At 34.0% G+C, this 21,550-nt stretch overlaps 1 protein-coding gene across 6 annotated transcripts in view; it reads left to right on the plus strand.

The window, feature by feature from the left end:
• The window catches only part of NAV3 (neuron navigator 3), a 1,098,252-nt gene that overhangs the window by 913,599 nt on the left and 163,103 nt on the right, over positions 1-21,550 (plus strand). For all 6 annotated transcript variants that reach the window (XM_072655445.1, XM_072655444.1, XM_072655443.1 and 3 more), the window contains one exon: positions 10,306-10,425. In XM_072655445.1, the coding sequence (XP_072511546.1) occupies positions 10,306-10,425 (120 nt within the window). The remainder of the gene's footprint in view (positions 1-10,305; positions 10,426-21,550) is intronic.

Below are 21,550 nucleotides of genomic sequence, written 5' to 3' on the forward strand. Positions count from 1 at the left end.
CTTAATAGTTTCCATAATTATCGTGAGTTTAAGAAAGTGATAGAGAACAAATTAATAATTCATTTTAAACTTAAACTTGTGACATATTTCTCAGAGAGTTGGTATTAAACCTTTACCAACATACCCCTTGCTGTAAGGGACTTTAGAAGTCTTTTAGTAAATTTAGAAGTCTTCTATTTTAGTGATATTTACTAGAAATGTTCTTCCTCTTGAATCATTTCTTTCTTGTCTGATTCTCCATGACCCTATTTGGGGTTTTCTTAGCAAAGATAGTGGGGAGTGGTTTGCTACTTCCTTCTCCAGTGTACTTTATAGATGAGGAAACTGAGGAAACAGGGTATGGTGAATGGCTTAGGATCACATAGCTAGTAAGCATCGGAGGCTGGATTTGAACTCAGGAAGATGAATCTCTTGGACTTCTGACCCAGCACTCTGTCTACTGTGCCACAAGGCATGAATCAGGAAGATCTAAGTTCAAACTCAAGTGTTGAGAAGTCAAATAAGACTAAACAATCAGAAAAAAATATTTGAACAATAAATACATTCTTAAAATACAAAGGATTGCAAAAGAAACCAATTACATTGAAATACAGTTATTAAACTAATAACAGTGTTCATTAACCCCATGTTAAGAATTCTAGATCTAATCCCACCTTCTCCATTTATTAATGAAAAAAAGTGACCTTTAAAGAGGTAAAGTGATTTACCTGAGGTCAGCCTACGTTCAGATCCTTGGTGAATGCTTCTTCCTCACAATGTCTTTGAAATATGTTCCAATATATGCGTCCTAACATCACTTCACCAATAGAATGGAAGCTCAGAGAACTAGAGCTATTTTTTTTTTTGTTTTGTGTTTTAGTCTTTGTATCCCTACTGCCTTATATTTCATAAGTTCTAAAATGTTTGAATGGAAGTTTCTAGAGGTAGCCTGAGTTGGCCTATAGCTACAACTGATCAACAGTGTGTCCACTTTCACCAGTTCAGATGTTTCAGTAGGGACTGTCGCAAACACAGGTCTTGTACAAAATGTACCATACCTAGCATCTAAATACCCCTGAACTGCTCTAAAGTGTTCTCAAAACTCAGTGAGGCAGAATTGCTAACAATCAAATATTTTCAGTCTACAAATGTGTCCATCCACAAAAATGTTCTTTTGCCCTTGGAAAGATTTCTTTTCTTTTTTTTTTTCTTTTTTTTTTTTTAATTTTGTAATGTTTAACAATCACTGCCATACAATTGTGATTTTATCCCCCCCACCTACCCCCCACTCCCCCCCTCCCTCCCCACGACTGCATACAATTCTGTATAGATTCTACATATACTTTCCTATTGAGTATATTTTCACTATAGTCATGCTATGTAGTCAGACTAAGATAAATGAAAGAAATCGTATAACAAATCAGAACATGATACACAAACACATACACATACACAAACATGATCTGCTACGATATGTGAGTGACTTCCATATTTCTCTCTCTGAGTGTGGCAGGCATTTTGCCTTGACATCCTCCATTGGGATTTTTTTTTTTTTTTGGTAAGAAGTTCTTGTGTTATTACACAAATCTAAGTCTACCAGAAAAAACTCTCACACACTGTGGTTGTTGCTGTGCATAAAGTTCTCCTGGTTCTGCTCCTTTCACTCAGCATCAGGTCATATAAGTCCTTCCAGGCCTCTCTGAAGTCTTCTTGTTCATCATTTCTTATGGCACAATAGTACTCCATTACATTCATATACCATAATTTATTCAGCCATTCCCCAATTGATGGACATCCCCTTGACTTCCAGTTTTTGGCAACTACATAGAGTGCTGCTATAAATATTTTTGTACATGTGGGACCCTTTCCCATTTTTATGATCTCTTGGGGATATAGTCCTAGTAGCGATATTGCTGGGTCAAAGGGTATGCACATTTTTGTAGCCCTTTGGGCATAGTTCCAAATTGCTCTCCAGAATGGTTGGATGCGCTCGCAGCTCCACCAACAATGAATTAGTGTTCCAACTTTCCCACATCCTCTCCAGCATTTATCATTTTCTTGTTCTGTCATGTTTGCCAATCTTATAGGTGTGATGTGGTACCTCAGAGTTGTTTTGATTTGCATCTCTCTAACCAATAGTGATTTAGAGCATTTTTTCATATGATTATAGATAGCTTTAATTTCTTCCTCTGAAAATTGCCTGTTCATATCCTTTGACCATTTATCAATTGGGGAAGATTTCTTTTCTTTCTATGAGGGAAAGCCAAAAGCAAATTGTGACCAAAACCATTCAAGTCAGAGATTTTTTTTTTTTTGACAGACACACCCAGGGTCCAAAAGCTTGTCCTAGAGAAGAGCTGTAATGTAAACCAAAGAGACAGAAGAGGTTTCTTTTTTATATTCTGGAGAGTCTCTTTTGTCAATTTTATTAGGAATTGATTCTGAAAGGAACCAGCAGATTCCCAAATGTGCTCAGAGAAGCTTTAAATTAGCCCACTGGTTTTCAGAAGATTTAAAACTTTGAAGTGTTCTAATTTCCCATGTTTTATTGGTGAGGAAACTGTGGCCCAAAGAAGTTAGATGATTTTGCCAGAAGTCATTTGGGTATGAAAATTGGAAGTAGAATCAGATAGAACTAAATTCAAATTATGCTTTAGAGACTGAGAAGTTGTATGAAAATGGGCAAGTTACTTAATTTCTATTAGCTCCAGTTTACTTGCTGATAAACTGGGTACACTGACAGCATTTTGCTTTAAAGAGAAAAGAAAGTACTGTGTGAGATAGTGTTAGGGGAGATGTTCACACTCACTGGGGGAGATCTGGGATGAAGTCCAGGAAGAAAAGGCATTTGACTTGATCTTTTACAGGGTGAATAGGATTTCAACAGATTAACAATCTTTATTACTCTCTAAATTTTGACTTCTGCAGGCTTTTTTAAAGAATCTGATTAAAAATATACTATCAGTTTGACAATTTCTCACATATTGGGAGCTTTCCAACACTTTTCCTTTCAATTATCAGCTTCTTTTGAATAAACATTTATGCTATGAGAAACAAACTTAAACTTTACTAAAACAAAAATATTTTTAAGCTCAGTAAGAAATATTGAATTATATAAAGAAGAGAATATTGAACTTTGATGTGAATTTTCTGGGAAAAAATTAATGTATATGTATGTGTGCATGTATGTGTATATATGGGTGTATATATGCATACATAAATACATATATACATACATATACATATGCACATGTGTATATATGTACAGATAAATAGAAATAGATAGATAGATAGATAGATAGATAGATAGATAGATAGATAGATAGATGGATAGTATATTTGATGAGATTCATTTATGGCTTTACTTACTCTCCTGAGACTAATGCCATGTGTTTTTCCCATGAGTTCTACTTGTCATGATGATTACCAAAAAAACCCCAAACAACAAACCAAAACAGTAATGCACTTTTGATTTTTTCAAACTGTTTCTCTTGGCTAACCATTCCATTGTCCTATTGACACACTTTGACTGATACTACTGAAACTACAATGACATGCTTTTGGGGAATCACATTCTCTTCTCCATAACTCTTTTGGAAAAGATTCCTTGACAGAGATAGTGAACAGATTGTAGCATTTTTTTCATGAGAAATGATATAAATCACATCCTTTTAGACATTTAAATCTACATAGAAGGAATGAGAATAATTAAAGGATCCCTCCAGAGTAACATAAATTGAGATTGTGGCATTTTGAGGGGGGCATATTCTGTGCATGAATACTATGGAGAGAATTAGGATATGGCATAAAAACACTCTATCATCTTCTAGTTATATTTGATTCTTGACGCTTCAGCATGTCCAAATGATACTTAAGAGACATTTCTTTTTTTTTTTTGTATAGTTAGTCCAATTATAGTTTAGCTTCTTTTTTAGGATATGGAAAATAGAATTTTAAAAGCAAAATGATGATAGATGTATTTTTTGAATTTTTGTTACAGGAACTATTTATTGTTCCATTTTATTTGGGACTGATTTTTACATCTTATAAATTCACTTCAGAATCAACAGATTATTGAAAGAATACATTTTTTATATTTTTGCTAACTGAAATTCTCTTTTAATTCTTCTGTTGTTAAAGAATCAGCATTCTTCCATACTGACTGTCTTTGAACTGTGTGGTCATAACAGAGTTGTCCACAAAATGGGATTACTGAATTTATAAGGTAGTCAGTACCCTCTTAATGGATGTCTTCAAAGAAAGGCCATTTTTAGGATATGTTTTAGAAGGAAAAATCTGTAGGATTTAATGAAAGACTAGATGTAATGGATAATTAAAAGAAGAAACAAGATCCAGCAATTACCCATCAAAGAATCTGTTTTTCTTTTTCAGTCATTATATGTTTATTAAAGACCTACTATATCCTTGGCGCTGTCTCAGGTGCTGGTGATTCAAAGACAAAAATGAAAGTCCCTTTCTCAAGGAGCTTGCCTTTTAATGAGAGACAATTTATGTACCTATAAATATAAAAACAGTAGATCTAAGGTAATTGTAAGGAGGGTTCTAACAGCTTGGGGAACTGGGAAAGACCTCTTGCTGGAGTTGTTTAAAATGAGCTTTTCAGGAAAATGGAGATGCTAGGAGGGAAAAATAAGAAGGGAATGTATTTCAGTCATGTGGGATAGTCTATGCAAAGTCACAAAGATGGAAGAAAGATGTGTATGTGTGTGCGTTTGTACATGTATGTGTAAAACTACTGTGTAATGTGTAAAAGGAATTAATGTACAGTAAACCTATAATGATACATTAAAGACAGGTTGTAAAACATTTTAAATATCAAATGGAGCATTTGATATTTAATCCTAGAGCCAATGAGGACCCACTAAAGCTTCTTGCACAGAAGAGTGACATAGTGAGACCTGTGATTTAGAGGGAAAAATTTTTTAATACCTACTAAGAAGATGAATTGGAGAGGGAATACTCTTGAGGAAAGGTGATGAAATAGGTGATTATTGTAATATTTCAGCAATAATAGAAAAAACTAGGGTGGTAGACCTTAAATGGAGAGAAGGGCATAAGTAAGATAGTGATCCTCAAGGATATAGGAATTATGTAGAAATACTACCAAAGAAATAGCCATGTGGCACATAAAAATGTTAATATTGATGTTGATGGGATAGTACTTCCAGCAGTGTTCTGACCCTTCGAGTGATAAAAATTACATATTAAGTATGTATTTATATGTGTACACATAAATGTGAATGTATATATGCAAATATATATAAATATTTATAGAATCTTAATCCCGGCTCCCTTAATATGTGCAGATGACAGAACAACACCACGCTTTAGAGTTCTTTGAGTAAATAATTTTTAGTTTCCTAACTGTATGTGGTTGAATGTAAAGTATCCTCAGAGATGTGAATGTCTTGGGAAAAATATAATCACGATAAAAAATATAGTCCCAGTAATGTACAAATGAAGATGTGGATGTCATAAGCAAAAGTGTAAGCAAAATTAATTGCTAGAATGATATGTGCTGACTTACTTAGCTTTTTCTAAACAGTTCACAATAGGAAATATGTTTATATGATTGCATATAGATAACCTGTATCAGATTTCTTGCTGTGTTGAGGAGGGGGGATGGGAGAAAAGGAGAGAAAAATCACAATTCAAAATCTTCTATAAAAGGAATGCAGAAGAAATTACATGTAATTGGGAAAAATAAAATACTCTTTACCAAATAAATAAATAAAAGAAATAATTCACTATAGTTTTCAGAAATTGTCTTCATTCATAGTTTTATTCATTTCCAGTATTAGGAACACAAAAGCAACTTAGAACAATTAGCAGTAGTGACTTGACTTGCCCTCCTAGGATTCTCTCTCATCTTTGCTCTCTAGCTGTCTTCACCATACCTCCTTCTGAATATCCTATTGTTAGATAAAATAAACCATGGAGAATACAGAACTTCACAAAATCTTCCCCTAGTTCATTTTATCCATCACCAGGGCTAGTGTATCCTTGTAAAACTAATTACAAAATGCAAAGTCCCTCTTCATCTCATTCTTTCCCCATTTCTTATTCTCCTTCCTCTTCCATTATCCCTTCTGTTTTCTGGAACCAAGATTGGTCTTTAGAATTATGCAGAATTTAGCTTCTATTTATTTTTCTTTTCATTTACATTATTGGAGTCATTTTCCATATTGCCTTCCTGATTCATGCATTCCACTTTGCATCATTTCACACAGACTTTACCATGGTTTTATGAATTCCTGATATGTATCATCTAGACTTTTGTGAGGATCTTCATTGAGAGACAGTTTGGTATAGGGGAAAAAGAACTGGAGTCAGAGGACCTGAATTTGCATGGACATCTTCTTCTGCAAGTAACTTAATCTCTCTGGGCCATGATTTCCTCCTCTCGTCCACTTCTTGGTGGAGCACAGCCAATGATTTCTTGCTTTTGTTCTATAGTGTCTTAACTATCAGGAAGATCCATGTCCTCAAAGATGGCTTCTCTCCAGACTTGGCTTTAGTTTCTGTAGTTATGAAAGTCTGGAATGAGCTTTATTGCTGGAGCTGTGCTGACTCTTCTGACCTTTGAAAGCTCACAAGATCATAATCTTATCTTCCTATGCTCATTCACCTAAAATCAATAAAGAATATAGAGACAAAGAATGAGCTACCATGTATTCATAAGTATAAGTAAGTGTGTGGGAAGAGAGAGAGAGAGAGAGAGAGAGAGAGAGAGAGAGAGAGAGAGAGAGAGAGAGAGAGAGAGAGAGAGGGGGAGGAGAAAATGAAAGAGAAAGAAAGGGATGAGGGTTCTCCTATTCTTGGAGACCCATGGAATTTCATCTTCCTATTCATAGAAAAGGGAAGTACAACTCTGCCTCATTTAAATCCAATTCATAAGCAAGCCAAGCCATCATCCCATGATGCCATTGGCCCTCTTTGAAGATGAAGGACAAAGACTAAGCTAACCACTAGAGGTACAAATAAAAGGCCAAAGCAACTCTTGTTTTCAAGTTTATACTCTAACGGGGATGATAACATGGATATAATTACATATATACAAAATACATATAAATGTATAAATGGCAGGTAACCTTAGAGAGGAAGGAATTAGTGTCTGGGAGGAGGAGGGTATGTAGAGATCAGGAATCACTTCTGTAGACTTTGAATATGAGCTGAATCTTAAAGGAAGATAATATTTCCAACAGGTGAAGGTAAGGATGGGAGGGAACTCTAAGCAAAGTCAAGGAGCTTGAAGATGGAGCACTTGGGTATAGACAACAAAATGTAGGCCAGTATGCCTGAATCCTAGAGTAAGAATAACATGTAAGAATTTTATTGCCTTACTCCATAAGGTCTTTCATTCTCTGCTTAATTAAAACATAAAAATTCCATTCCATTTTCAAATGGCCGATTAAATCTCCATTTACTGTTAACCTAGCTTGATATCTTTAACATTTCAAAATAAGTTAGTAAATCTTTATGGAATGAAAGGACAGTGTTTACTATTGTGAATAAATCACCTTGTCTCACTAAACTCGTGAACTCATCTGTAAACTGAAGATAACAGTGCCTGCCCTGTATACCTCGTAAGGCTGTCACACAGAAAACACTATCTGAACCATAAAAGTAATACATGATTGTGAACACTTATCTTTAAATTTTACACGTTGAGTAAAATTCTGGTACTTTCAACTTAGTCAAAATTGTATTATTGATAAAGTAATAAAAATGATAAAAAAAGATGCAAAAATGACTTTTACATTGTTAATTAGTTCCTATGAGACAGTGAATTAAGGCTACTGGTTGGTTGCTCCTAATTTTGACACAAAATGTTAGACTAAGTATTGAAAACCTATAAAGAAGTTTATTACCTCCCTCAGGTCAGAGAGCTCTACGCAAGGCTTCATGGAACAAGGAAAAATGAAAATGCCTTGATGTGTTACATTGTAAACTCTGAGCACTGAAGGGATTTAAGTAGAATCAGATTCATTGAACAATTAATTATCTTTTTATTAATACAATTTATTTTGACGCAACAATCATTTTTCAATAAACAGGCTGTAGCCCATTCTATTTTCCTTAATAAAAACAGTCAAACAAACCCATCTAATATAATGATTATGATAGACTGCCCTAGTGGTTTCTCATTTATTAAAAAGAAAGATTTTTTTAAAGACTTTTTAAACATGAATCACCGTTTATAAACAAAAGCGGCCACAGCATTTGACCCAAATTCTGTTCCTGTTTATGTTGCCATATATATGTGTGTGTGTGAGTGTGTTTGTATATATGTATATATATGTATGTATGCATGTATACATATATATGTGTATATATACATATATGTATATATAAACACAAATATATATAAATACATATATTTGTGTGTATATATTGTTCTTTTTGTTCTGCTCTATTTTAAAGGTATTTGTTCATATAAATCTTGTTATTATTATTCTTTTTCATCAGTGATTCCTCATTATGTTCATATACCACAGTTTGTTTCTATACCTTTGCTACTACAACTTATATTACTATGAATAAGTTGTTGCATGTAGAACCTTTCTTTACAGTATTGACATTTCTGGGATAAAAACCCATTAGTGGGATCATTTGATTAAAGGTTATGGATAATTTAGTAGTTTTTCATGTGTAACTCCAAGTTGTTTTTGGGATGGATAGATTAATTCACCTCCATTCCAATACTGTCATTGTTTCTACAATCCCTAAAACATCATTTTTTAAAACACATATGCCAGTTTGATGAGTATGAGGTGAATGCTGCTTTAATTTACAATTCATTTTTTGCTACTGATATGCAGTGTTTTTATGGAGGTGTTAAGGCTTTGAATTTTTTCTTAACAATTCTTCCTGTCCTTTAATCACTTTTCTATTAGTGAATGACTCTAAATATATTAATATCAAATCAATCTATATTTTGAAGGTGAGACTTTTTATTATCTTACATTGATTTCCTGCCCCAATCCATAACTTTTTTTTATTCAAGCTGCATTTACTTTGTTAATTTGACACCTTTAAAATTTTATACTACAAAAATATACATTTCGTCTTTTTAAAAACCTCCATCCCTTGTGGGGACACTAACCATAGTTGTGAAAGGCCTAACATTCTATTTTTCTCTAATTTATTATGATGGGAAGTTTTTTGTTTAGATGCAAATCCATATATAGCTTATCATTTTATGTAGTGTTAAGATTTTAGTCTCGATTTATTTTGTTATAAGTTGCTTTTCAGTTTTGCAGTAAGTCTTTATTGAGTAAAGAATCTCCTTCTTTGTTTTCATGGGTTTTTGGAATACTACAACCAATGCCAAAATAGCTTTGATAAAATAATTTGAATTCTGATATTAGACTGTTCATAATTCACTCTATTATTTTCCTTGAAATTGTTGACCTTTTATTCCTCCATTCTTAATTTTATTAATATTTACTCAAATTGTAGAAAATATTGCCTTAGCAGTTTGACATATGTAGATATGTAGATTCATGTAGGTAATACTTTTTTATATTAATATAGCCCAATTAACAAATTATTAAAGCTCTGTAATTACTTTGGCTTATCTTGATTTCTATAAAATACAATGTATATATACACACTTGCATATTCAACATATATATTTTTTCCTGATCGTGTATGTGTGTGTGTGTGTGTGTGTGTGTGTGTGTGTGTGTGTGTGTGTGTGTGTCCTGCATCTATTTTGTTAAGGGCTGCTAACAGTAGATGGATACAGTGTGTAGGTACAGTGGATAGAACTCTGGACCTAGCATCGTGAAGACCTAAGTTGTACCTCAGACACTTACTAGTCATTTGAGCCTGGGTCACATTTTCTCTTTGCATCGGTTTCCTCATCTACACCATGTGGATAATAATAGCACCTAAGTCATAGGATTGTTGTGAATATCAAAGGAGATGCTACTTCTAAAGTTCTTAGCACAGTGCCCAGCATGTAGGAAGCCTGGTATAGATGTGATAATGATGATGTTAGACTCCAAACATTTTATGTATTTTATAGTTACTTTCAATGAATGCTCTACCCTTTCTTCCAAATGGCCTAATAATACATAGAATTATTAATTTTTTGTAGGTTTATTTTGTGTCATGCTACTTTGCTGAAACAAATTATTGAATTGATGAAGTTCTTTGTTAATGCTTTAAGGTCTTCTAAGTAAAGTATCCTATTATTCACAAAGATATAACTTTGCTGTTTTTCTGTTTGTATTTATCCTTTTGATTTTGTTCTCTTATCTTTGTTCAAATCCTAACTTATTGGTAATTTATTTTCAGGTACATGACAGATGGAGGACTGAACCTATATACTAGAAGTTTGAACCGAATACCAGACTTGGCAACGTCTCGTGATGTCATTCAGAGAGGGGTACATGATGTGACTGTGGATGCAGATAGGTAACTATATAAAGCTCTATGAATTTTAAGAATATTTAAATTAATTTGCCACACACATTAGGGTTTGATCCCATTAATTTAAAAAACATGATACATCATTTTGTTGGTGTTGTCCTGTTACTCTGCTAGTGGGAGAGAAGGCGTGTAATCTGTTAAAAATGAATCAGATAGAAAAATTGACAAAGAGAGTAAAATTGTGAAAATGTCAATGTGATCCATTCATATGAAATGTGTATGTTTTCAAATACTACAATGTGTTTGCAAATACTATATATACACATATGTATATGTGTGAATATATACATATGTAAACACAAACACAAGCACACATGTGTGACATTATACATACAATATGTGTGGATATGTGTGTGTTTCTAGAGTTTGTGCCTCATAAGCAGCAGCCTAAGCTAAGTAGCTGCTTAATAATATCCTCATTTAAAGATGAAGAAATTGAGACTTGGAGAGATTATGATTTGCCATGATCCATGTGAGAAGAGAAATTTGACCCCAGATCTCTCCTGATTCCTGGTCCGTTGTTCTGTCTGCTACATCACAGTGAGACTGTAGTGTCAAAGATATTCTTATTATATTCATATTATATTGTTTGATCATAGGAATTACACACACACACATACACACACACACACACACACACACACACACACACACACACCCCTACCTCTATATATGAATATATACCTAGACATATATATATGAAAATATGCTTATCTGTCTATATATGTGAATAGATAACTATATGTGTGTGTGTGTAGATATGTATACATTATATTTGTCCACATCTATATCATTCAATTGATCAATCAATCTATATATCTATCTTAAGAAATTTGAAATATTGAGATAAGAACTGGAGGATCCAAATATGAAAGTACCAATAGTCTCTGCCCTCAAGGTATACATGTGTGAAGGGAAAGTTAACACACATAGAGGAAAGATTTCGAGTGAGGGGAACTTTGTTCCTTCCAGTTACAGGGATAGTGGCAGGGAGATTGTCACTACTCTTCCAGAGCAGTCTATATTATGACTGAAATAGTGGATTAGTTGAGGATCTCATCAGTCATGGCAACAGGGCTTCCAAGATGATCCCCAAGTCAATATTTACTAGTCTGGTCTACCGACAAAGTATATGTCAGGAAAATGACTGGTGAGTAAGATATATACTCTTTTGGGGTATGACCTCTTATGTCGTATTTCTCTTGAATCACCTAATACATCTTGCTTAATTCTGGGAATTCAATTCTACTCATTGAATTCACTGATTTATTGTGATTTGATAACAAAGCCACAAACTCTTATGACATTAAGGAAATACTTTGAAAATTGGAGAATTTTCTAATTGTTGAGGATAATTTCCTTCAGGCTGTCTGGTATAGTGGAAAGGTAATTTCGCAGTTAGGAAGACCTGGGATTAAGTCTTTTCTCTGATATCTCCAGGCTCTCTAATCCTAAGGAAGTCATAAAACTTCTCAGTACCTTGGACAGCTCTCTATAGCTTTCATATGCAAGAGAGTTATAGATCTCTATTCGTGGAAGGAGTTTCATTTCAGGTCTGGAGTTTCCCCACAATTTGCTTCATGGAAATGAGTGAAACAAAACAATAATCCAGTTATCTATTGGGGGTACTAGAAATCTGTACCTGGATGATTAGAGACCTTGGAAGCCAAGGAATGGGCAAAACTATGTGTTGGGGACTTTTATAGTTCTTTCAGCATTGGTGAAGCTGCATCTAGGACAAGCGAATGGAGAAAAGATGTGTTTTCTCCCTTTAGTGTATAATTTCTTAGGTTAGAAGGAATTGGGCTATTGAATTTCTTTAAAATATGTATTCTATGACAAATATTTATAATACCATTTATAATACCTTTGAAGAATGAAATAATGAGGAGTAATGATGTAAAAGCTGCTTTTAAATTTGATAAATAAAGCTTTCCTCCAGTAGAAATAAACAACATTTCCTATATGTAACAGAATTCATCTTGAAAGTCCAGTATCCAATCATAGAGAAGGAGTCCCAGTGCAGAGGTAATTCCTGTCTTACTCTAGGATCCCTTTATGAGATAGGAACAAATTCATTAAATAAGTTAGAAAGAAAGCATTGCCATAGGAAGAAGAATGAGGAAATTTAGGGTGATCTTTAAAAGTTAGTTCATTAAAGTCAGGAAGTCAGACTTGAAGAGGAACCCAGGTCTTGGTGAGTTTCATACAACCAGAGAAAAAGAATTCTTGAGAAGTTGCATAAAAGCTTGCAGAGGAGAAATCCAGGCTGAGGCAGCTACAACAAAGGGGCCAGGACTCTGCAAATGAAGCTGTTTGGACTGTTTGGCATAGTAGTGTCAGGACACACTTTGTACTGTTAATGTGCCACCTCCTGACCTACTGACTCCCAGGTCTCTTTTCTCACCTTGAACTCCCAATGGGAGCTTTTCTATCTGGACACAGGTACATCTGTCAAACTTCTTTCAACCTAAATATATGCTGGGAAATAAATCTAGGGAATAAATTTATAGTAAGATGAGATGGAAGAAGCAGAAATTGTGTTCGTCCTTTGTTGCTGAAGAAGACCATGCCATCAGAGAAATGATGACATGACTTGCACTTGACTTTGTTTTGAGTGAGGGAGGCCTGTGCAGGTCACCAGCCTCACTTCTCCTCCAGAGCCATCTGAATTCAGTGACCAGATATTCATCAGGATGACTGGAGAAGACCCAGGATCCACTGGAAGACCTTGGGCCCTTTAGGCCAAGGTCTTTGCAGTCACTCACTTAGGCCTAGGCAACTCCCATTCATTCAATAGGCCTGTTTAAGAAGTAGCCAGGGCATGGCCCCTTTAATGAGGTCAAGAAAAAGAAAGACATCAGCCTGGGAGGGAAACAGCAGCAGTTACTATTGATAATCGCTCTGAAGCTAGGAGGGTCCAGAGGAGCCTTCCCCCTACTTTCTCTCCCCTCCTTACTCTCCTTTTTGATCTTTTTTTTTTTTTCCTCTGGGTTATCTCTGTCTGGCCTATATCCCTGGAGTAGATCTTCATATTATCTTGTGGTGGTGGTGGTGGGGTTTGAAAGCACTACAATAAGAATTCACCTTTCCTTTTCCCTTTCAGACTCCTCCTTGATCACTGGTCAACCTCAGACCTAGCTTGAGGATATAGGAATAGGGTGCATTCAGGTAGATGCTAGGTTTGACAAATGCCTGTATGACAATAAAATTATCCAAATATAATACTATACATTGAAGAACAAAGCCAGGAAGCACAAGGACAGGATTCATACTAAAATAGTGAAATACTAATTTTTCAATGCACTTTTAATTCATTTGAATAAATATATATTAACCACCTACTCTGTACACAATGCTGTGCTAGTCAATAGGGGAGATAAAATGGGGAGAGATAATATGATTTCCACCATCATGAATCTCACACTAATCAATTTAGCTTGCTATCTATTTTAAAAGCTTATTTTCTTTATAAGCGACAGTAGTTTAGTTATATTGAAGGAGAGACTTTTTTAAAAAAAAGAGCACCTTAATGGAACAGTGAACTTTAAATTGGTATGAATTAAGGACACTTAACATGTTGCTTATAAAAGAAGGCCAGTGCTGTGGGTAGACTTTCCACTTCACTCATCACAGAAAAATAATGTGTGCTTGAAATAATTTCAGAAATTCAAGTTGTGAGAATAATTGAAAAAGTGAATGAAAGAATTAAGTAATTCCAGAGAGACAGAATGCAATAACAATGACTTAGTCAAGTGTTTAATTTGAAAAAAAAAAAAAAAAAAAAAAAGAAGCAATTATAATTCAAAGTCACGTCCCAGTTCCAGCTTCAGGGCTTTACATTTTATTCTCTATGTTCCTTGTGCTGAGAAAGTTTGTCTTTATTTTCTTTGCCAATTTCATTCCTGTCCATGCTTCAAAGAAGAAGTTCTGAAACTGGGATCTGTGAACTTGTTTTATTTTAAATATTTTGATATTGTATTGCAATGTAATTGGCTTCCATTATAATCCTACATGTTGCATTTTTTATATTTAAAACATTATTTTTAAAAAGGGAGCACCTATGTCACCAAACTTCCAAAAAGGACCATTATATAATAAAGCTTAAGACTATTACTTTAATGATATAAACAATCTTTATGAAATTTTCTATAATATTGCACTTATTAAGTATTTTTCTCTTGAACTTTACATGCTGCTTTAAAAAAATCACTTTTTTTCACTTACCACGTGTTGTTTTGTAGCAGTCACTGAAAGTGTGATACGTGTATTTAGGAGAATAAGCTCTAGATTTGGAGTTCGTGGAGTAGAGTTTTAATTCTCATTCAGTAACTTATTAGCTTTGTGACCTTGGACCTTACATATTGAGCTCTCATGTTCCTAAATGTGTAAAATAATGGTGAACTTGATAGTCACGTAAGTGCTTTGATTAAATGATTCAATTACCCATCCTACCTGTACCCAACTGATTATAAATTCTTTAAAAGCAGAAATATCTAATCTAAATTTTGTGCCTAGCATAGTGTATTATATACAGTAAAAGCTGAATACTTGTTTGACAAAAGGTTGTTTTAAAAATGAAATGTGTACATATGTATATGTGTGTGTATATATATGTATATATGCATGTGTGTTTGAATATATGTATATATATATTAATATCAGATAATGAACTGTATTCATGTATGTCTCTGGTAGAATTAAAACTTGCCCAATAAAATGGAGGCTTGAGAGGCTGGAAAATCAGAAATATCTCCCCTTTTTTCTTTTGATTTGTCCTTTCCCTCCCTCCTTCTTCCTTCCTCCTCTTCATTCTCTTTGTCCTCTCCCCACCCCACCCCTTCTTGTCTCTGTGTCATCTTATTTCCTAGGTAGGTTGTCGGAATTTGTCTTACTACTCTGTCACTGAGAGTCATTGGATTTCTTCTTAAAGAGTTTGTATTTCTTTTCTTTACCATTTTATTGTTTCAGCTTCCTTTTTCCTCCTGGGTAAAGCTTTCTTGATTAACTTGGGTGTTAAAATATATGCATGTATGTGTATATATATACATATACACATACACAGAAATGTATACATACATAGCAGAACTGGTTAAAATGGAAGTAATATGAATGGTAAAACTAACACACTCTTCCTTCGCAAGTTGGAAATAGCTCCTAAGTGAAGAGGAATATTTTTTACAGCCAACTGCAGTACCTGCTAAAGTATTTTAGAACCAAAGATTTATTTACTTTGCTTTTCATATCAAGCAACACAAGTTAGCTGTATACAATTCTCTTCTACCATTTTGTAAACCAAAGATGAAGTTTCAGTGTTGAAAGTTTCTTGACTCATTTATTTTTATCAACATTTGTTATCGGTCCCCCAAATGCTTTCTCAAATGATGGATAAAAAAATGCTAACAAATATACATTGTCCAACGTGGTTCAATGGATAGAGTGCTGGGTCTGGAGTGAGGCAGAATCATTTTTCCGAATTTAAACCTCATCTCAGACTCCTACTAGCTATGTGATCTTGGACAAGTCACTTGATTTTGTCTCAGTTTCCACATCTGTAAAATGAGCAGGAGAAGAAAATGGTGAACCATTCCAATATCTCTGCCAAGAAAATCCCAAATTTACTCATGAAGAGTCAGATGAGACTGAAATGACTGAACAGTAACCAAACCTCAGATTCCAGTCAATGCCCATTCCTCTGTGCCATGCCACCTTCGAGTTTACTTAGACAAAGTAGAAACATACTTTGTAATGCTGTGATTGGTAGACAGTTTCTAAGGGTTGCAGGTTTTAAAGCATCTTATTGATCTACTCTTCCTCTTTGCTCTCAAAGGAAAAACAGTACAGAAAGTAAAGGTTAACTTTCAGCCATCAAGTAAATAGCCAGCTATATGTGAATAAGGCTCATGCCTAGGAGTAAGCTGCATAAGATATTTACATTTCAATAATGCATTATGCTTCTCATTGATCTTTTTAATTTGTTTTTTTTTTATTCTGAACTTAAAACTAAAAATAAATGAGCTTTCCATACATACAGCAGCACACAAAAATAAGATTTCATATGAAACTGTGAATCTGTTTCACACTATTTGCATTTTGAAAAAAGCATGGAATACATTTTACACCTTAATTTCCAGACTGTACATGCCTTTGATTCCTTAACTTCCTTCTGTTTTCTCTGGTGCATTTTCAAAAGTGTTACAATAGTCTACTTTTTTGGCATCACTACATCTAATTTTTTCTTTCATCCCTCCCTCCCCCAAACCAAGAAAAAGCATAAAAAATCCACTTAACAAATACACATAGCCTATCAAAATGAATCCACATAATGACCATGTCCAAAAACATATGTCTCTGCTCCGTATGTCTGTAGCTTATCTATTAGAAGATGTATGCTGTATCTCATCATGGTTTTTCCAGAGACATGGACAGTCATTGTTTATATAAGAGTTCTTAAGTTTTTTCTAAATAATATTTTCTTCACATTACTCTTGTCCTGGTATAGGTTCTCCCAATTCTTTTCATTTTACTCTGGAACACTCTGTACTATTCAGGATTCTCTGAAAATGGTTCTTTTGACTTTTGGGGGCATAATAATATTCCCTTAAATTTACATCGCAATTTGTTCAACCATTCTCCACATGTCTAAATGACAATTTAAGACACAGTTTCTAGTTGTTTTTTCTCTGATTTTTTAAATTCCTGCTTCTGGCTTGGGAAGTATACCCTAATTATAAGAAAGAGTGAGTTCCATGCTTTTTTTCCCCCTTTTTACACTAGTGTATTCCTCATCAGACCCTCCCTTTTCTTTAGATTCTCCAGATGCTCAGAGTAGAATAAATCTAACCAAGGACTACTACTACTGGTACTCCTCTTCCTCCTTCTCTAGTTCAGTACCCTTTGATGCCATTACACTTCTTAAGGGGTACATATTTTTCTTCTCTTATTAGGATGCTTACTATTTCATTTGTTCAAACAAAATTACATTTTTCTAGGTAATTAATAATATTTTATCAGCACATATCAAAATAAATCTAATTAATTAAAAAAATTAATATGGCATTGATTTAAAAACCTACATCACACATCTGGGTTTTTGGTATAAGCTTGTGCTTTTACATGAGACTCTTTTCAGTGATGGAGAGTGTGAGAGGACGAATTGATGAGTGTTTCAGAGAGGTGAATTCTATCTCTGGTTCTAGTTTTCCGAGAAGAGTTCTTGATCTTACCCACATGATAATTGCTTTGAGTTTGTACTGTGGCAAGAAACAAGGACATACTAAAAGCCTCCAGTCTTCTATATGGCAGCTCCTTTAAAAGATGTCCTTTTCCCCCCAGGGGTTTCTCCTTGAATGAAGTCTGATACTGTATATGTCCTTTCTCAAAGACAGACTCCAGAAAAAAATCTACTCCTACACTCATCATTTCTGCCACTCATGCAGGCACAGAATATTAAGTAATTATTTTCCCTACCAATGAAGAGCCTTATGCAAATGCCCAAGCCTGATCCTGGGTTATGTTTGATTTTTTTCTGGATTCTTGTGTTTGTATTTTAAAGATCCTACTCATTTTTGGTCTTTTCTTTGGAATGTTTGAAAGTCTTCTATTCCATTAAATATCCATTTTTTGGTAAGGTTAACTGTAAGATTAATTTCAGTTTTTCAGGATAAGCTATTCTTGTTTATAAGCATATATTTTTGCCTTTTGGAATGTTATATTTCAAGATCTCCTCTAGTCAATCCTGACTAGATTTTTGGAATTTCAATTACTTCTTTTTTTGGATACTTATAGTATTATTTCTTAATTGTTATGGGAGCATTGGATTTTGGATGTGAGGCATTTCCGCTAAGGAGTTCTTTCAAGAAGTGATTAACAATTTTTAAAAAAATTTACTTTGTCTTTGGTTCTAATGCATCAGGATGGTTTTTATTAATGATTTCTTGAAGTATAATGCTCAGGCTTTTTTTTTTTTTAAACATGATTTCCTTGGGAAACCAGTGAGCCTTAAATTATCTCTCCTTTATGGAATTTTCTAGGTCAGTTGAATTTAATTTCAGTTATTTCATATTTGATTGATTTTTCTATATTTTCGATCTTTAAATTTTGTTTTAATGTCTCTTGCTGTCTAATGGACTTATTAAGTTCTATTTGGTCTGTCTTAGTTTTCAGCTATTCCATATCTTCATAAAGCTTTAACATTTTGTCTTCTAAGGTACTCGTTATGCTCCCAGTTCTTAAGAACCTTTATTTCATTTTAATTGCTTTTTTATTTTTCTATGTATTTTTGTTTTATTAATTTATTTGCATACCTATTTAAATATGTTTGTTTTAATTTCTTTGAAGCATTTGTGTAGCTATTGAGAAATAGCCATTTTTTTCCTTTTGAGTTACTGCTTGAGGTTATTATGGAGTTACACTGACAGTAATGTTTGATAACTTTTTCTTAGATATATTCACCTTTCAAACTTCATAAAACTCCAGAATTAGCCTTTAGTGCCAGGTCCAGGCTCTGTTTTTACCCCATTTTAGTTCTCTTCAGAATGGGGTAGTTGTTTTTGCTCAGGAGTGCACTCTCCTTATTCTGCTGTTTTGTCAAATGAGATATTTGTAAAAAAACAAACGAAAAAAAACTGGCTGTTCTAGTCTTCACTTTCATAGTCACTGACCATAACTACTTTTACTGAAGAATTCTCAAGAGATTTGTACTTTCCAACCAAAACCCCAGGTGCATATTAACTTTTATTATTTAACTAGCTTTATATTGATATGATCTGATAAAATATATACATCTCACCAAAATAAAAATAAAGTTCAAATTTATTTTCTCCATCCTCCAATGTCATGCATATGCAGAATATGTTTAAATCCTTAGCATGTTTTGTCTAGTTTTTAATGATTTTACACAAAATTATTGAACTAATTTCAGTGAACTTTGGAAGCTCATGGAGAATAACAAACATATCAGATGTCATCTAGTTACTCCAAAAAGGAGAAGAGAAGGAAATGTGTGTGCTATTGGCTAGTGACTTGGACTTTGTTTGCTAACAGAATTCTAAAATATATTATTAAAGGATAGTTATTGAACACCTAGCAAAAGAGTAATTGTCACAAATAGCTTTCATGAACTCATTGATAATAGCTTAATTACCTCCTTTTGGAAAGTGTCTGTAGACTAAAACGAGGAAACTTCAATAGATATAATATTCTGCCTAGATTTTTAGTGTAGTGTTTGAAAAAATCTCTGTTGCTAGTCTACTGGAAAATTGGGGAGACATGGACATGATAAGTAATTAGCGTATTCTAAGCTAGTTGAAAGGCTGGTCCTGAAGAACAGTCATTAAAAGTTTGATAGCAATTTGGAATAAAAAGTTTCAGTGGAGAGTCCAAGCACATTAGTTATGTTCTTTACCCTGTACTGTTTAACATTTTTGTCAGTAAATTGAATAAAGGAATAGATGGATGTTTATAGAATATTCAGATAACACAAAGCCAGGACAGAAAGGTAACCTACTGAATGATAAGGATCAAGGTTCAAAATGACAAGATTCAGTAGTCTAGAAAGAGGTGTCAAAGATGCATTCCTGTGGGATGCAACACTCCTGTAGATTAGAGTGTAATTGGGAAATATTTAGCAAAACACATAAAAATACAGTGAAACAGATCACATTACATTTTAAAACTAAGTCAATATACAACCCACTGGGATCCATGTGGATGAATTAATGACCCTTATTTTTGACACCACTGGTTAAAAATTTGGGGATGTTTCTATTATGTTGACATTTGAAAGTAAAGATTCAGATTCCCCCCCCCCAAAAAAAAATGAAAAAAAAAAACAAATTCATAAGGAACAGACATAACTCAGAAAGGGCATGGCTGTCTAGCAGTTCATTTGGAAAGTATTTGGGGTCTTAAGGAAGTCCTAATTAAATAGAACTGAACAGTGTGATATGACCAGAAATAAGCTAATGTTTTAAAGGTAGCCTAGTGTCCAAGGTTTGGAATATTGCTGTCCTGCATGTCCTGCATTGTTTTACCCTGATCCCTCTGCTTGTCAGAATTATACTCACAATACATTTTTTCCCCTCTTCAGAATCAAAGCAAAAAAAAAAAAAACAAACAAAAACCAAAAAACTTCAAAAGACTAAAGAGGCTGCTAGTTAGGTAAAAAGAAATTCCTTCAATCTTTATGCCTTTACTTTGTCCAAATTATCTCCTGGAATCATACATGCGTGCCAATATGCACATGAGAACATACCCACCCATACCCATATACACACTAATGTCAGTCCAACACATAATCTAGATAGGTTGAAAAGACCTGGGTAATGAGTTTAAATTAATTGTTGGGTTTGTGGGGTATTGTGTTCAGTTCTAAGACGTTGATCATCTTGAGACCATCCAAAGGAGAACAACTAAAATGATGAAGGTTCTCTTATCATGTCTTTGTTCATTTAGGCAATTCACATACTAACTCTTCTTGCTAGATTTCCCTCAACTCCAAAATAAGGATATTGGACAAGATTAGCAGATCAACTGTGAGCTTGTCAACTAAGCATGTACGGACTGCATAAGAGAAGACTAGGACATAAGATGGCGAAAAATAAGGTGTCTTCAAATATTTGAAGGAGCATCATGGGAAAGAGGGATTTAGATTCTTTTAAAAGCCCAAACTTGAGAGCAGTGAGGTCCATGTTGAATTGGATAAAAATTAAGCTTGATGTGAGGAAAGCCTTCTTAATTGGAGGTACTTTAAAGTAGATTGGGCTGAAGTGGGCTTTCTTACTATGGTAATGGCTAGATGTGCATCAATGAATGCATTGATCTAGATGGTCTTCAGCTTCTTTTCCCATTTTGAGATTCAAGAATTACACAGAGTCCCTCCAGTGTCCCTTGTAGTTCCACCAGAAGTATTCATAATGATTTCTCCATGTGTTAGGAAAACCAAATATCTAGATTTTTGTTAAAGTGATTTAGCAAGGTTTTCTTTTTTGTCTTTATATGTAAACCTTGTCAGAGTTTTGAAATTAAAATGCCTGCTGAAATATTTAGTTCTTGTCAACTTAAGGAAATAGCATTGGGACAAAAAAATGAGGAAGGGTGGGAGATGGTT

Source organism: Notamacropus eugenii, chromosome 3, assembly GCF_028372415.1.
Source record: "Notamacropus eugenii isolate mMacEug1 chromosome 3, mMacEug1.pri_v2, whole genome shotgun sequence".
Lineage (NCBI taxonomy): Eukaryota > Metazoa > Chordata > Mammalia > Diprotodontia > Macropodidae > Notamacropus > Notamacropus eugenii.